Source organism: Primulina huaijiensis, chromosome 1 (genome assembly GCF_012295235.1).
Source record: "Primulina huaijiensis isolate GDHJ02 chromosome 1, ASM1229523v2, whole genome shotgun sequence".
NCBI lineage: Eukaryota > Viridiplantae > Streptophyta > Magnoliopsida > Lamiales > Gesneriaceae > Primulina > Primulina huaijiensis.
Window position 1 is genome coordinate 1,429,955 of NC_133306.1, and position 13,701 is coordinate 1,443,655.

At 35.0% G+C, this 13,701-nt stretch overlaps 3 protein-coding genes across 5 annotated transcripts; all 3 read left to right on the forward strand.

Moving 5' to 3' along the window:
* Positions 1 to 1,648: 1,648 nt before the first annotated feature.
* LOC140975060 (uncharacterized) lies at positions 1,649 to 3,879 on the forward strand. 2 transcript variants are annotated; one of them, XM_073438565.1, is made up of 6 exons: positions 1,649 to 2,084; positions 2,179 to 2,391; positions 2,513 to 2,647; positions 2,741 to 2,812; positions 3,194 to 3,406; positions 3,515 to 3,879. In XM_073438565.1, exons 1-6 carry the CDS (start codon positions 1,752 to 1,754, stop codon positions 3,569 to 3,571), a joined length of 1,023 nt encoding a protein of 340 aa, XP_073294666.1. In that variant the 5' UTR covers positions 1,649 to 1,751; the 3' UTR covers positions 3,572 to 3,879. The 2 variants fall into 2 exon arrangements, with proteins under 2 accessions (XP_073294666.1, XP_073294657.1); XM_073438556.1 differs by having other exon boundaries at positions 1,650 to 2,084; positions 3,503 to 3,879.
* Positions 3,880 to 5,307: 1,428 nt separating this feature from the next.
* Positions 5,308 to 7,438, forward strand: LOC140979553 (anaphase-promoting complex subunit 10-like). Its single transcript, XM_073445034.1, has 5 exons — positions 5,308 to 5,720; positions 5,971 to 6,124; positions 6,310 to 6,380; positions 7,093 to 7,197; positions 7,284 to 7,438. The coding sequence occupies exons 1-5, from the start codon at positions 5,545 to 5,547 to the stop codon at positions 7,351 to 7,353; spliced, it is 576 nt and encodes a 191-aa protein (XP_073301135.1). The 5' UTR covers positions 5,308 to 5,544; the 3' UTR covers positions 7,354 to 7,438.
* Positions 7,439 to 9,701: 2,263 nt separating this feature from the next.
* Positions 9,702 to 12,399, forward strand: LOC140975074 (uncharacterized). Of its 2 annotated transcripts, none has more exons than XM_073438576.1 (7): positions 9,702 to 9,856; positions 10,423 to 10,516; positions 10,597 to 10,652; positions 11,146 to 11,269; positions 11,359 to 11,465; positions 11,798 to 11,867; positions 12,095 to 12,399. In XM_073438576.1, the coding sequence occupies exons 2-7, from the start codon at positions 10,435 to 10,437 to the stop codon at positions 12,172 to 12,174; spliced, it is 519 nt and encodes a 172-aa protein (XP_073294677.1). In that variant the 5' UTR covers positions 9,702 to 9,856; positions 10,423 to 10,434; the 3' UTR covers positions 12,175 to 12,399. The 2 variants fall into 2 exon arrangements, with proteins under 2 accessions (XP_073294677.1, XP_073294686.1); XM_073438585.1 differs by having other exon boundaries at positions 9,734 to 9,856; positions 10,311 to 10,516.
* Positions 12,400 to 13,701: the final 1,302 nt, after the last annotated feature.

Sequence of the window (13,701 nt, forward strand, 5' to 3'; positions counted from 1 at the left end):
TTATGGTATATCGAGAGTATTTTTTCCCCTATTCAAATACAAACAGATCATGTGGATCGATCACATTTTTATGAAATTTTACATATATGTCGATGATCTAATGACTAACATTTGACCACATTATATAAAGAGAAATACTACATATATAGCATAGAATAATCCATAAAATTATAAGATGATTTAAAATTTACATATCCACAAATTTAGGGTTTTTCCAAACACACACCACAATGATTCCATTTTAAATAGCTGTACATATGTAAGTTGCTTTTAAGATAGGCACTCCTAATTTCTTGTGTGCACCATATTTTGGGCTTTTTTGCCCGATTATATGAAAGCACAATGCTGATTGCTTTTTATATAGAAATGTCTAATACGGAATAGGTACCAAATTTAGGGTGTTCATCCATTCACTTGGCCTAGAAAAACTAAATGTTTAAAGAAACAAATTAATGGGATTTTTTTATTAATTATTTATTTTAATCTTTTCCAACATAAGAAAATGTAAAAATGATTGATTGGTGTAACCTAATAATAAATTTTAGGCTTGGTAGATGCTACTCATATAGGTAATAGCATCATCCACTCATCACATGACACGTTTTGTTGAATAATAAATCATGATCACTCATCCATATATCGTAGTTGAATGACTTGTCATTATTTATCCATTTAGCACACGTGTTATGTGCTGAATATGTAACGATCATGGGCTGTCCCGATCTTGGGCTCCCTCGAGGGTCTTTTTCCGTTTTGGTTCCCACTGGGTCTTTTCTCCAACGGGCTTTCCTATACGTCATTTCTTATAGGACTCTCCACACCAGGTTGGTGGAGTGATACTTCCCCAAGTCTCGAACTCATGTCCTCCTGACATAAGTACATAGTTCAAAGAGACTTGTTACCAATTGAGCTATGAACAAAACCGTTTGAAGGCTACCGTCTTTGTTCGACAATTTACTCGGTGTGCATCAAAGAGTAACATATGCGGTTTCCATTGTCATATTCATTTCTTGGCCCAAAAAAACATGTCATCACAAATCAATCACAAATAAAACAATGAACGATCAACGTTATCCAGTGCAATATATATTTCAAAAATTCAAGAATGCGAAACTCTTGAATTAGCTCCATCCCTCTCCTTATCCATCTTGCATCTATCATCACATGTTTACAATCGACAACAACAACTATTTAGCAAATATTATTATAATTATTTCTTTTTGTTTTTAAACTGTACTAGAATATTGTTTCGATTGCTTCTCTGAATTTGTAGCTCTAAAAACCGTTGATGTCCGAATGCTCTCAAAGACAACATACCATGTGGAATTGGGCAAATCCCTTTCGTATTTTTGCCAACACTTGATGTGTGTATCTTGACTTGATGTTGTCTACCACCCACATGTATTTTTTGGAGCAGTACATGTATTTTTATATTCCCACTTGAAAGTGGATAATTGCTACTACACAGAGATACACAATACCCTTGTGTGAAGGTGACGGGGCGTAAAGTCCGTAAGGAAAAATAGAGATGGAAGATGGGAGAGATTTATCTAAAATATAATATTATTAAATATATAATTGCATTTCACGCAGCTGGAATAGCTCAGTTGGTTAGAGCGTGTGGCTGTTAACCACANTACTCCCATTCTCCACCTTTCATCTTTATAAATCCTTCTAACTCCCATCATCATCGCCTCACATCACCCATTTCCCCGCATTCCCCCGCCAAATCTTGAATTCCCCTGTTAATTATGGACGTAAGTGTGCTCGAAAGACAAAAGGCCATACTCCAACGCCTTCATTCTAGTAAAAACCAAGAAGATCATCATCATGCTGCTCGAGTTAATCTGCACTCTGTATCTGATCATCAACAAGAAATTTTATCCAACGGCTGGCATCCCGTCAAGGCTGCTCATCAATCTTCCGGTAATACGAATCAGCGGTGTTTTTCGTCTGTTTCGAGCTCTAACAACTCGTCCTTGGCAAGTGTTACCATCCCGAAAACTGACAGCCAATGTAACAGTAGCCTGGTCGACGTAGGATACAATGTTTTCTGTTCTGCTACGAAGAGAAAAGCAGCAGAGGTTTGGCTTTAATTTCAGTTCTTTTCCTTGAAAAAATAGGATCTTGCTTCACAATTGTTTTTGGGTTTTCAAATTATTTTCTTTTTAATTTCAGTTTACTCTAGAAGATGAATGCAAGAACAAAGGACTTGTTGAAGAGGAAGCAGGAGACGAGAAATCAGAGGTTACTACAAAAACTGAGCTGGAAACTTCAACAAACACTTGTTCCAAGGATGGTTCCAAGGTTTCCGAGGCACCAAAGCCCGATTATATACATGTCCGGGCACGGCGTGGCCAGGCCACCGATAGCCACAGTTTAGCAGAAAGAGTAGGATTCTTTTTCCTTTAATTTGCCATAAAAAGAACAATTTAAGGACAACATGGGAATTTAGCCGGATGTTTTTAGCTTTCTTGGTTTTCTAAGACGATTGGTTTGTGGGTTTTCATAGGCGAGACGAGAAAAAATCAGTAAGAAGATGAAGTGCTTGCAAGATTTAGTCCCCAGTTGCAATAAAGTTACTGGCAAGTCCGGAATTCTTGATGAAATCATCAACTATGTTCAGTCTTTACAAAAACAAGTTGAGGTACCGGTTGTTTCGTTTTCTTGGTTTTAAATTAGCATTTTACAGAATCGGCTTGTGTTTTGATGCTGCTACCATTTATGTTGCAATCTGCAGTTTCTTTCAATGAAACTTGCTGTTTCAAACCCCCGGCTCGACTTTAGCGTTGACGATTTCTTCACGAAAGAGGTAACTTCCTTGTGTTCCACCGTATCCAATGAGTTTGAAGTTTTGAGAGAAGTAATTTTAAAATCAGTATGAGAGACGTGAAGTCACATTTCGCAAAATCTCGGTGTCCAAAAGCCGATATATTCATTGGCGTGCTGATTTTTAGGCCAATGTTATTCAATGCTCAACCGTAGTACGTGGTTGTACTTTATATATTATTGTTGGGCGTATATAAATCAGTTTCCAAACATGAGTTAATGTGTTCAAACATAAAACTTCTGTCGGCACTTAACATGAGCTCAAATCTTTGGAAAAATGACTTGAATAGAATTTTAGTTGGTCCGTTCCCGACTTAAATGCTAGCATATGTGACTAACTTTGTGATCAAATTTTGGATTGAAGATTCCTGCATACGCTGCCAAAACACCACAAACACCAGCTCCTACAGAATTTGAAGCCACCAATTCAGCGTGTTTCCAGTATAATCCGATGCAACAGGGAACCTCAAATCATGGAACTAATCTAATATCGAATGAATCTCAAATGGCAACTCAAAATGAAGGACCCTCTAGTGTGCTTCCCCCTGAAGTTTTTCTTGATTCCGCTTCAATCCCTGTAATTTCCTGGATCTCTATTCTTCTTTCTAACCATGTCTCAACTCATTCATTCCTTGCTTGACCTTCTCATGAGTGACTCATTGATCTTTTGCAGCAATTACTGCAGATATCAAGTTGGGACTCTGAGTTCCCGAATCTGTTCAATACCAGATTTCATTACTAGTACAAGAATACCAACCCAGGGCGTCATTCTACCGTAAGGTCTGGTTGTGTGGATTCATAAGCTAATCTTTCTTGTACCCCGGTATTCGAGATTCGTGGGAAATATCAAGATGAAACACAGAATGCTCGGGGAATTTGTGACTAGATAGCACCGGTAGAAGAATTCTTTTTCATGGATGGATTGCTAGAATATGTGTGTATTGAGTCTAAAGTGACATATAATTTCCATTTGTATTACTTCCTGTAAGTCATTTATCACCTCATTGTACCTATTCATTGAATATAATATAATTAACTGGATTCTATGTATCCACAGTGATTTTACCTTTGCCCCAGTTCTGTTCAGTTTTAAAAAGCTGGAATAGGTTCATGTTTAGCAAGATATAATTTTCCTTTAAGTCCCAACTCCATGTCAAAGGCTCACTCGTTTATATCTCTAACGAACCTCCCTCGAATCGATTTTCGCTCGTTAATCGTTATACTTTGTTCTAAAAGAATGCATGTTTGTGTCTTGTATGAAGTATATGATCTTTCTTTACACCCAATCGAATAGAAACAAGGGATTACAGTTGGGAACTTTAAAAAAAGTGGGACAAAGGATAGGCGAATGAAAGGTAAAAGATAAAGAGGATACAATGACTAGTTGTTGTTAAGGTGGTGACCACTTAGAGCCACTGAGAATAGGACCATCATCACTTGGATAGCTATTTTCATGGCATCCCACAATTATTCCTTAAAATTTTGCTCTCATTTTTTAGGACAAATTGGTATATTGCCTAATACATGGCAATAGATGCATGCCCCTTTAAGGGAAGATGTGTTTACTTTCAAATTATTAACCTTGACACATGCTAGAGTAAACCGATGAAACTCTTCTGGATTAATGGATGTGTGTCTATATATCTCTAACCATCTAAGTAAACTTGAGCGTTATATAAAAACTAATATGATGTTAAGGGTGTATTCGAGTCGATTCGAAAAAAAATTTGATTCGTATTCGAGTTTATCGAATTCGAGCCGAGCTTGAACATTATCGAACTTTTTTCAAGACGAATTCGAACTCAGATTTAGTATTTTATTAATATAATATATTATATATTAAATAAATAAATTTCGATATTTCGAATACTTATTTTCGAACAATAATTCAAATAGTTCGTGAACATGTCCGAATCTTTCGACCCGAACTCAAACTCGGGCTTTAATTCAAACCAAATTTGAGACAAAAGTTTTAAAATTTTCGAACTTCAAATCGAGCCCGAACTCGAATAGAACTAATTAGAACCTTCAAAGTTTCGTCATATTCGACTCGATTCAATTCTTTTACACCCTTACATAATGTAATAGCACAGCATTTTATTTACTTCAAAAAACACTTCGTTGCTTTATAATTATTTAAATGTAATTTCTCTTGTATTTCGCACCTCTTTGATTTTTTTTTTATTTTTTTTGAAATTAGAAATTGAGAATACGCATTGCCTGTTATGATAGGAAAATGTCATTCTTTTTAACTATCGAGTAAACATTCTGTTTGTTCCAAAATTAGATTAATAAATTAGAGAAAAATTTCTCAAAGTTTGTTGGTACTAGAATATTTATTTTTGTGTTTTGCATAAGTAACGCATAATATATAATTTTAAAATATACCAACTTTTCAAATTTCAATCCACGTGAAGGTTCAATGGGCTTAAAGGCCGAAAATTAATGGTCTGGACTTTGATTGATTATAGGCTCAAATTGAAACAATTAACTGTTCCAAGTGTCAATCTACGTTACTGCGATTTTCCCACCCTTTCTTTACAAAACGCCAACAATTAACGCATTTGTTGATGTTCCGCGAGGAATTCTGCTTTTCGGTATCGTTAAATTGAGATTCTTGGTGAATCAGTGATTGCATGAGGGGTTTTGAGCAGAACCCAGATCAGTTACTGTAGCATAAGCTGAGATTTTATCTGTATAGTGACATAAAGAAGAATGGCGGAGTCGTCGGAGGGCGAAGAGGAGGGCAAGCTGAACGGAGGAAACCAGGAACTTGTGGTCGACGAAGACCTCCGAGAGATGGCAAAGAAAGCCGCCTGGAGCGTCAGCTCCTGTAAGCCGGGAAATGGTGTCTTCTCGCTCCGGGAAGACAATCTCGATACTTACTGGCAGTACCCTCTCTTTCCCTTTCCCCATGTGTGATTTTGTTGCTTATCCTCCGCTCAAAATCGAATGAGGTGTTGAGTTTATTTTCACGAGAAATGTTAACGTATGTTTTGGAGTTTTAAACTTCCATAATTAGAACGATAAAACATGAATTTTGATTTTTTGTTTAGGAATGGGCTACCTGTGTTGGTCCTCGCCACAAATGGTGTCCAGATTATGATTTTTTTCTGATTTGAAATTTCTTGCGGATATTAGGTCGGATGGTGCCCAGCCTCATCTAGTAAATATCCAATTCCAGAAGAAAGTTAAACTTCAATTGGTTGTTATCTATGTTGATTTCAAGCTTGATGAGAGCTACACTCCTAGTAAGATTTCAATTCGAGCTGGCGAGGGTTTCCACAACTTGAAGGTAATGCAGTTGTGAATGAATGTTTAGGAAGAGTGTGCAGGTTTTTACAACTGTATTGGCGTATATAGAAATGGTATCAGTGTTCTAGAGCCTATGCACAAACTCTGTAAAGGTGTTCTATGATTTGTGTGATAAACTGATAATGGAGAACTTTGATGTGCTCCATTCTTGTAATGATTGTTCAGGAGATAAAAGCAGTGGAACTTGTGAAGCCAACTGGGTGGGTGTATATATTATTGTCTGGGAGTGATCCAAGGTGAGAAATCGATGCTCTCCAATTGCTTGATCTTTGTGCATTTCCCCATCTAAAGCTGGATGAAGATTGATGTTTGTATCATAAGTTTGGCTTTGCAACTGTACGTTTGAGCGTGATGTAGTGTCTTTTATGCATCTGGGTGATGACAAGAGTGGTGATTGATGTGTCATCCATGCTGGATTGAAGCATGAAAATTGAATCTTCGAATAAATTACATGTTTGGAACAAATGCTGAATTCACAAATTTGGTGTTTTGGGTTGTGGTTACAAAATTGATTCCAGGAGCAGATGCTGAATCTACAAATTTTGTTTCTTCATTCCAAAATGACAAACTGACTGTTAATTGGATGTTATTTACCTCTTTATCGGATTGGAAATCATTGAAATAATTTCCTTTATTAACTATGTGATACGTTATTAAAATGAGAAGTATACATACAAATGACAATATATATAAAGAAATGTTAAACATGCAATTGAAGGTTCAGTATTTTGACGACTAAGAAGACGAACAATTTAGGTACCTATTCTTAGTACAATCATATTCCAATCACGAGGTGTGATCTTCTAAATCCTGTAGACGAAAACATATGTTGACTATGCATCGATATTATAATGTTTATATTTCATATCACTAGTACATCAGAAAAGGCTAAATCCAATGTATTCATCATTGCCAAACTAAATAAATTCTTGGAAATATATGTGGCAGGGAAACCTTTGTCGATACTTTCATGTTGCAGATGGCAGTTTTGTCTAATCATCTGAACGGAAGGGACACTCACGTGCGCCAAATCAAAGTTTACGGGCCTTCACCGTGAGTCAAATTATTCCCTCGTTTACCCTTTTAAAAATTATTTGATGTCTGTTCAATTGGTGGAAATGATTGTTTCATGTTGACAGGAATCCTATTCCACACCAGCCATTTCAATTCACTTCAAGAGAGTTCATTACTTACTATATCCTTCGATGAAATGGATCGAATATGATCGTTGCTTTCCAATTCCATGTTGTACCGTCCTGTACTGGTTGTGGCCTTGACCGTTTTCGATATTGCAAATTGATTTGTCATTATTGTTTGTAAAATATGTAACCCGAGCATAGCTCTCTTATTATGTTATTAGCATTGAACTCCGGGAATGGAGTCCTAGGTTTCACCTTGATCAACATGTCCTAAAGCATACTGCAATTACTATCAAAGAAAGATGCAATAACTTTTCATAAGCTTTTTCACGAGTCTTTCGTCGTGCTGCTTAATGTTTGAAACGATATGAGATTGTATGGATAAATGATCAGAAGTTTCTATTTGCTTCTAGTGTTCACATAACCGTCATGGTCTCCGTTCTAGAATCATACAGCTCCTACCTTAGCACATGAAAAAAAAAAAGATGGACATGTTCCCATTCTTGATTGAGCAGGGCTAATGTTTTTACAATAAATCGCTGGCCTACCTTCTTGGATCTTTTCTTAACATCAAGTGTGTTGGGACTAGATAGAAATGATAACTCCAACAATTTCTTGTTTTAACATCAAAGGTAATGGAGTCGAAATAGGGACTCAAACTTGATTGAATAATTGTGTACTATATCCACTCAACTTGCGTGTGGATCGGGTCTTCGGAGCTTCGTGAAGTTCTATGTTTTTTTAGGAAGGTAGACATAAAATACCATTCACATTTTCATAAAATTAGTTTGTTGTCTTTGCTGGAGTATTTAAGTTGGTGAAATAAATGTATTTGTAACCAATTTATAATATGTTATATTCTATACTAATACTTTTTTGTGTGAATCTGTCATACAAAGCTTGATTTATCTGATTGACGTGATTTGCAAACTAATGCGTTCAACCTACGATTAGCAGCTGCGGGTTCCCTTAAAAAATAAATAAAATAAGTTTGTGAATCAAATAATTATATAAACCTCCTCAAGATATAAAGGTATACTTGAGCAGTATGGCTGACAATCGAGATTGTCAAACTTTGATTGACGTTTTTGTAATTGAGTCAACTCATTTGCACCACAATCGAGCTTTTCAGAAACATACGTAGCAGAGCGATGAAACAGCATGTTCTCACATAATGAACATTTTCAAGATGAAACATCTGTCACTGAACACTCAAAGACGCTTTACTTCTACATTGACGAGCAATAACCTGCACAACCCAAGAATCCGAACTTCCATACAGAGAACAAAGACAATTTAAACACTAAGAAGTAAATAAGCAAAAGATGATCATGATCTATGTATCCATGTGAAATTCACTAGCAGACTGGTTTCACGTCGTAGCTGCTCAAGCAGATTGCAAATGCTTGAAATGCATATAATCGGTAGCGATAATCCATATAAGTTTGTAACCAACATTTAATTGGATATCAAACTACTACGGTAAGGGATCACCCTTCAATTATTTTATTCAAATGATCCCTTACTATATGATAAATCGATCATTTTTTATGGGAATTTTTTTTATATACTAAATCAATCATTTTTTATACTAAATCCATCGAGTATAGTATAATTTTAGTATAGTAAGGGATAGATTTATAGAAATAATTTAGATGTATCATTTAATTCAGATGTATTACAGTAAGCGAACACAAATGATATATTTATTGTAGTTACAACGGTAAGGGATCACCTTTCAATTATTTTAGTTGGTAGAGTATATGAATTTTTAATCAATTGTCAGAAGTTTGATGTTTCTTATCAATACGTTTTCGGACGAGTCTGTTGCACAAGATATACTCAATGCGGTTTACTTGACCAGCGTAGTATTGCATACTACTATGTTAGTCCGATATTTTACCTAGTATGTACCAAAATATAACAATTATGGGTTTCATCATCATCTAAAAAAAGAATGAATGAAAAAAGATATGTTAGCTTCTATAAACCGATCATTTTTTATTCATATCGATGTAGATATCAATTTCATATATGATTGATTTGATATCAATCATATATTATTTTTTTATCTTGATAAAAAAAGTTATATACATCAAATAAGAAATAGAAAATAAATACATGTTATGAGTTTTTATTTCAATGTGTGATATTTATAACATCGGAGATCGGAGATGATGACCAATTATTGAAGATGAATCTAATGTCGAACTACTACGACTAGATTCAAGATTTTGCTTGAAATTTCGGAAGCAGTGAGAATCATACACAAAAACTTTACACTAAATTGTTGTTATCTTGCATGGCGATTTTTTTTTCTTTTTGGACTATACATCTTTCTAAAAAAATTATATATACCAGAAAAAATAACTTTTTACTAAAAGTAAATTAATGTTTTTTTTAAAAAAAAGTACAGTGGTTAAAAGGGTGATATTTATCAATAATCCAATTAATAATTTCTGGTACAATCTTACCCCTGTGACTCCAATCGGGGGAAGAACCCTAAAGCGCTAATTTTGTCAATCTGGATCGTTACTCTATTCTGAATTCCAACATAGACGGTGGAAGAGAAGGTTAGTTTATCTATTAATTGATCTTTTGTGAAATTCATGTGTTTTTACTGGAAATTAGATGATTTGTTTCAGGGATACTTGAAAATTTGAGATAGAGATGATTTACAGTACTGTTCGATCAAGATTGTTTTTTTTTTTTTACTTGAATTTGACTGGAGTTTATCATTCTTAAGCTCGTTTTTTTTACTTTCCAGCAGAATACGAGATAATGAAAATGAAATGTCCTACGCTTATGATCAGATCAAGATTGGGCTAGACTCAATAACGAAGTACTGTGTTAGATAATTGAATTTGTTAAATCATAAAAACAAGCATACAATTTCAAATTCTACAACTGGAATTACCAATAAATATTTGTTTTCTGCCTTAATGTATATAAATCAGTGAACATCATTTTTAAACACCAATCTTAATCAAAACCTAATTTGCCTAACATTGATTTTAACTTTGGAAGCTTCAAGAAAAAAAGAAAAGAATTGGCAGCTTTGATTTTTTGCTTCAAAGGGCAAGAAAATAGACGAAGACTGAAGGAAGACATTATTAAAAAGTGATTTTTTTGTTAATAGAAGCAAAAGAGAATGAGTATGAGAAAATCCATGAATGGAAGGCCATCTGGGACAGACGGTTCTGATTTTTCCTACCGCATGGTTGTTGACTCCAGTACGCTCTCCAATTATCTGTCTTCCCTTTTTTTTGTAATTAGGGTTACTGTTTGTCTTATTTTTATTTCTGAATTGAAGGATATAAAAAGGTGGCTCGAGGAAGATCTCGCCTCTCTGCGGTCCTCTTCACTCAGGTACTTGCACACTTGTCTGGATAACTGTGAATTTTTTCCTGATATTTGAGCTATCATAGTTTGACGATGGATTTGGTTCTTTCTTTTTCTTGCATGTTTTTTGAGCTGATAAAAAAAAGAAAAAAGGAAATTATTGAGAAAATCAAGTAGGGTGGAACAAGAGAGACAATGGCTGTCGCCTCCCATAACTGGAAATAACAATTCATATTCAACTATTTCAGAAAGCAACTTTTGCAACTTTTTTTAACTTTAATTAGGTATAAATCGTATATTTCAACAAAATGGTGTTCTCCATTTTATAACTATTCATAGTTTTGTGCTTCCTTCATTGAAATGAGAAATGTTAAAATTTATGCGCCCACTGGTTATAAATGTGCGAGCTTCACGTACATGACCGGAGAAAACCAGCACATGATGTAATCACCACCACACATTGTTAGCTATTGTTTCTAACAGGATTTTATTACAGTCTGATTGTCGACAAATATTGCAGGCAATTATTCAATTTGTAGCTGCATTAATTCAATTTCAAACTACACCAAAGGGGGTGACTATTGATAAACTTTCTTTATCTCCTGCTGCTGTTAGTTTTATTTCCCTCGTAGTAGGAGAAATAGGTAGGCTCAAAAAGATAATTGTTTTGTTATGCTAACTCATGCAATATGACCTCTGATTCTATTAGATTTACTCATTGTCATTTTGAAAGGTCGGAAGCGCAACCGTGTTAATCTTTTGAAGTTGTATTTGTTTGGATCTTCAGTTGCAACCCTTATCTCGGTTGTTTGTCTCCTTAAGAGCCAAAAATCATTCGAGGTAGGTTTATTTTCTTGTTCCTTAATATTTGATGTTTTCAAGTTTAAACGTAGCTTTAATCAACATGATGTTTTGGATGTTGGAGCAGTAAAGAACACCTTTTGATGAAATGGATGAGAGAAAGGATGGTAACAGTCGTATCAAAGTGAATCTTCTATTTAAGCAGTTTAACTTAAATTTCTTTAACCTTTTAATGCAATAAATGAACTTCATCCTCAGAGATGTTGAGTGGAATATAGTCCTTCACCAATCTAATTTTTGCCCACTCTTTTGAGATCTTATAATAGGATTATCACGCTTTCTTTTTACCCTGTCTGCTTCATGCGAATTAGATTATCAAAGATTTCAGTAGATGGGAGGTGTCGAGATTGGAAGTTTTGAAGATTGCTTTTGTTGTACTCGGTAAATTTCTTTCCTTGATACAGATTAATTGCTTATAGCAATGGATCCAAAATTTGATGAAACTAAACTTGACATACTTGTAATGGAGTAAAATTCATAGTTTCTTAAAAATAAACATTCTTGCAGATTATTTTAATTTGAGGGTGCGATTGTCCTACTTCATTCCTGCTAGGTCTTTTATGTAGATGATTGTTCTTTAATCAATTTGAATTTCACCATCTGTGCAGGATTCTTGACACAAATGTATGCTATCACGGCGACTACCACCCTTATTCACAATATGGCTCCTCCCAAGAGAACCTCTTGATCCATTTTTGGATCTCAACTCGCAGGAGGCTTCTACCCATCTTTATATCTTAAGGGTCGGAGTATCTTAGTTTCTTTTAATTGGAAGTTGAAAATCGAGAATCTCTGGGTCTCCTTTGTACTTGCACTCTTTCATATTTTGTTTTCATAATTTACTCTTTGATAGTTTATTTTTAATTGAAATGTCAAAATATTTTGGATATCAGGGGATTAATCATTTATGTCATCTTGCTAAGATCAAATCATTATGATGGTAATTTTTTTGACCTGTTTGTATGAGATTGTTTTTATTTTTTGAGGAAGCGCTGGCTTTTAGAGAAAATTCGTGTATATATGGGGATTCGATGAGAAAATTCTTTGGTCTCCTCTCTGAGTCATTCATAAGAGATGGGAGGTTGGGTAGACATCCCAGGATTAAAATTTTTTGGCAAGGGTGAAGAATTTCCTCCTCAAGCAGAACTAATACTTGTATTTGATTGAAGATTCCCTAGTTGCTGGAAGCTGGTCATTGCCGCCAGGAACTGTTGTTGCGTAACAAGACTCTCCATGGCATGATAATTCACGTGCAGAGAACCAAGGGATTGATTGAACGTCAAGCCAGTTGGACAACTATAGGTCATAGCATTCAAAGAAACATGGGATTCGCATTCATCCCCGTGGCTGGAGAAGTAAATCCAGTATTCAAAACATGGTTTGAAACTTTACTCTGCGGGAAGATACTGGATATTGAACTGACATTTTCTGATCCTTTCCCAGCAGTACTTCCACTTTGCTTTGGAAATGGATGGTTACCATTTATGGACATACTACCCATCAAGACATTAAAATCTTTTCTTGGATTCCCATGCTCCTGGTATCCCCCAGAACTCGAATTGAAAAAGTCAAATGGTTCCGATTCTGTATTATGAGATGCGACAGGGGCTAACTCCTATATTATCAACAGCTATTCCAGAAAAGAAATCTGCAAGTTGATCCTTGTCCGCTTTTCCAGCCTTACGCTTAGCGCCAAACACGTTTTATCACCCCATCAAAGACTCGTTTTGTACTTCGGCCAACAAAAGATGGTAAACCCAAAAATAATTGCATCATCTTGGCTTGGCAGTCCAATCACTCTTAGCTTAGTTACTGACATACAGAATAAAAGCATGACAAATTATTCCAATAATTTCTTATTGTTATCTTCTATTTTCTTTTGATACGAGGGAGTTTCGATAGTTTATCTTACTACGTTTTTTAAGTTGTATTTTTAACATTGTTACAAGTGGCTATGTCAAAATCCAATCGGTTTTGCCTCAATACAAAAAATTCGGGTTTTGTGGCGGCTAAAATCGTCACAAAAATCATTGTGAAAATCATAGTTTTAGAAAGAGTAATCGTTCGCTTCATCGTTTATTCCAGCTACTGTTTTTTAAAAAATAATTGGTATTTAAAAATCATTATTTTCAATTTATCCCACTAAAATTGCATAACTAATATACTAATCAAATCTAACATAAAAATATAAAAATCCAACTAAATTCGAAAAAAT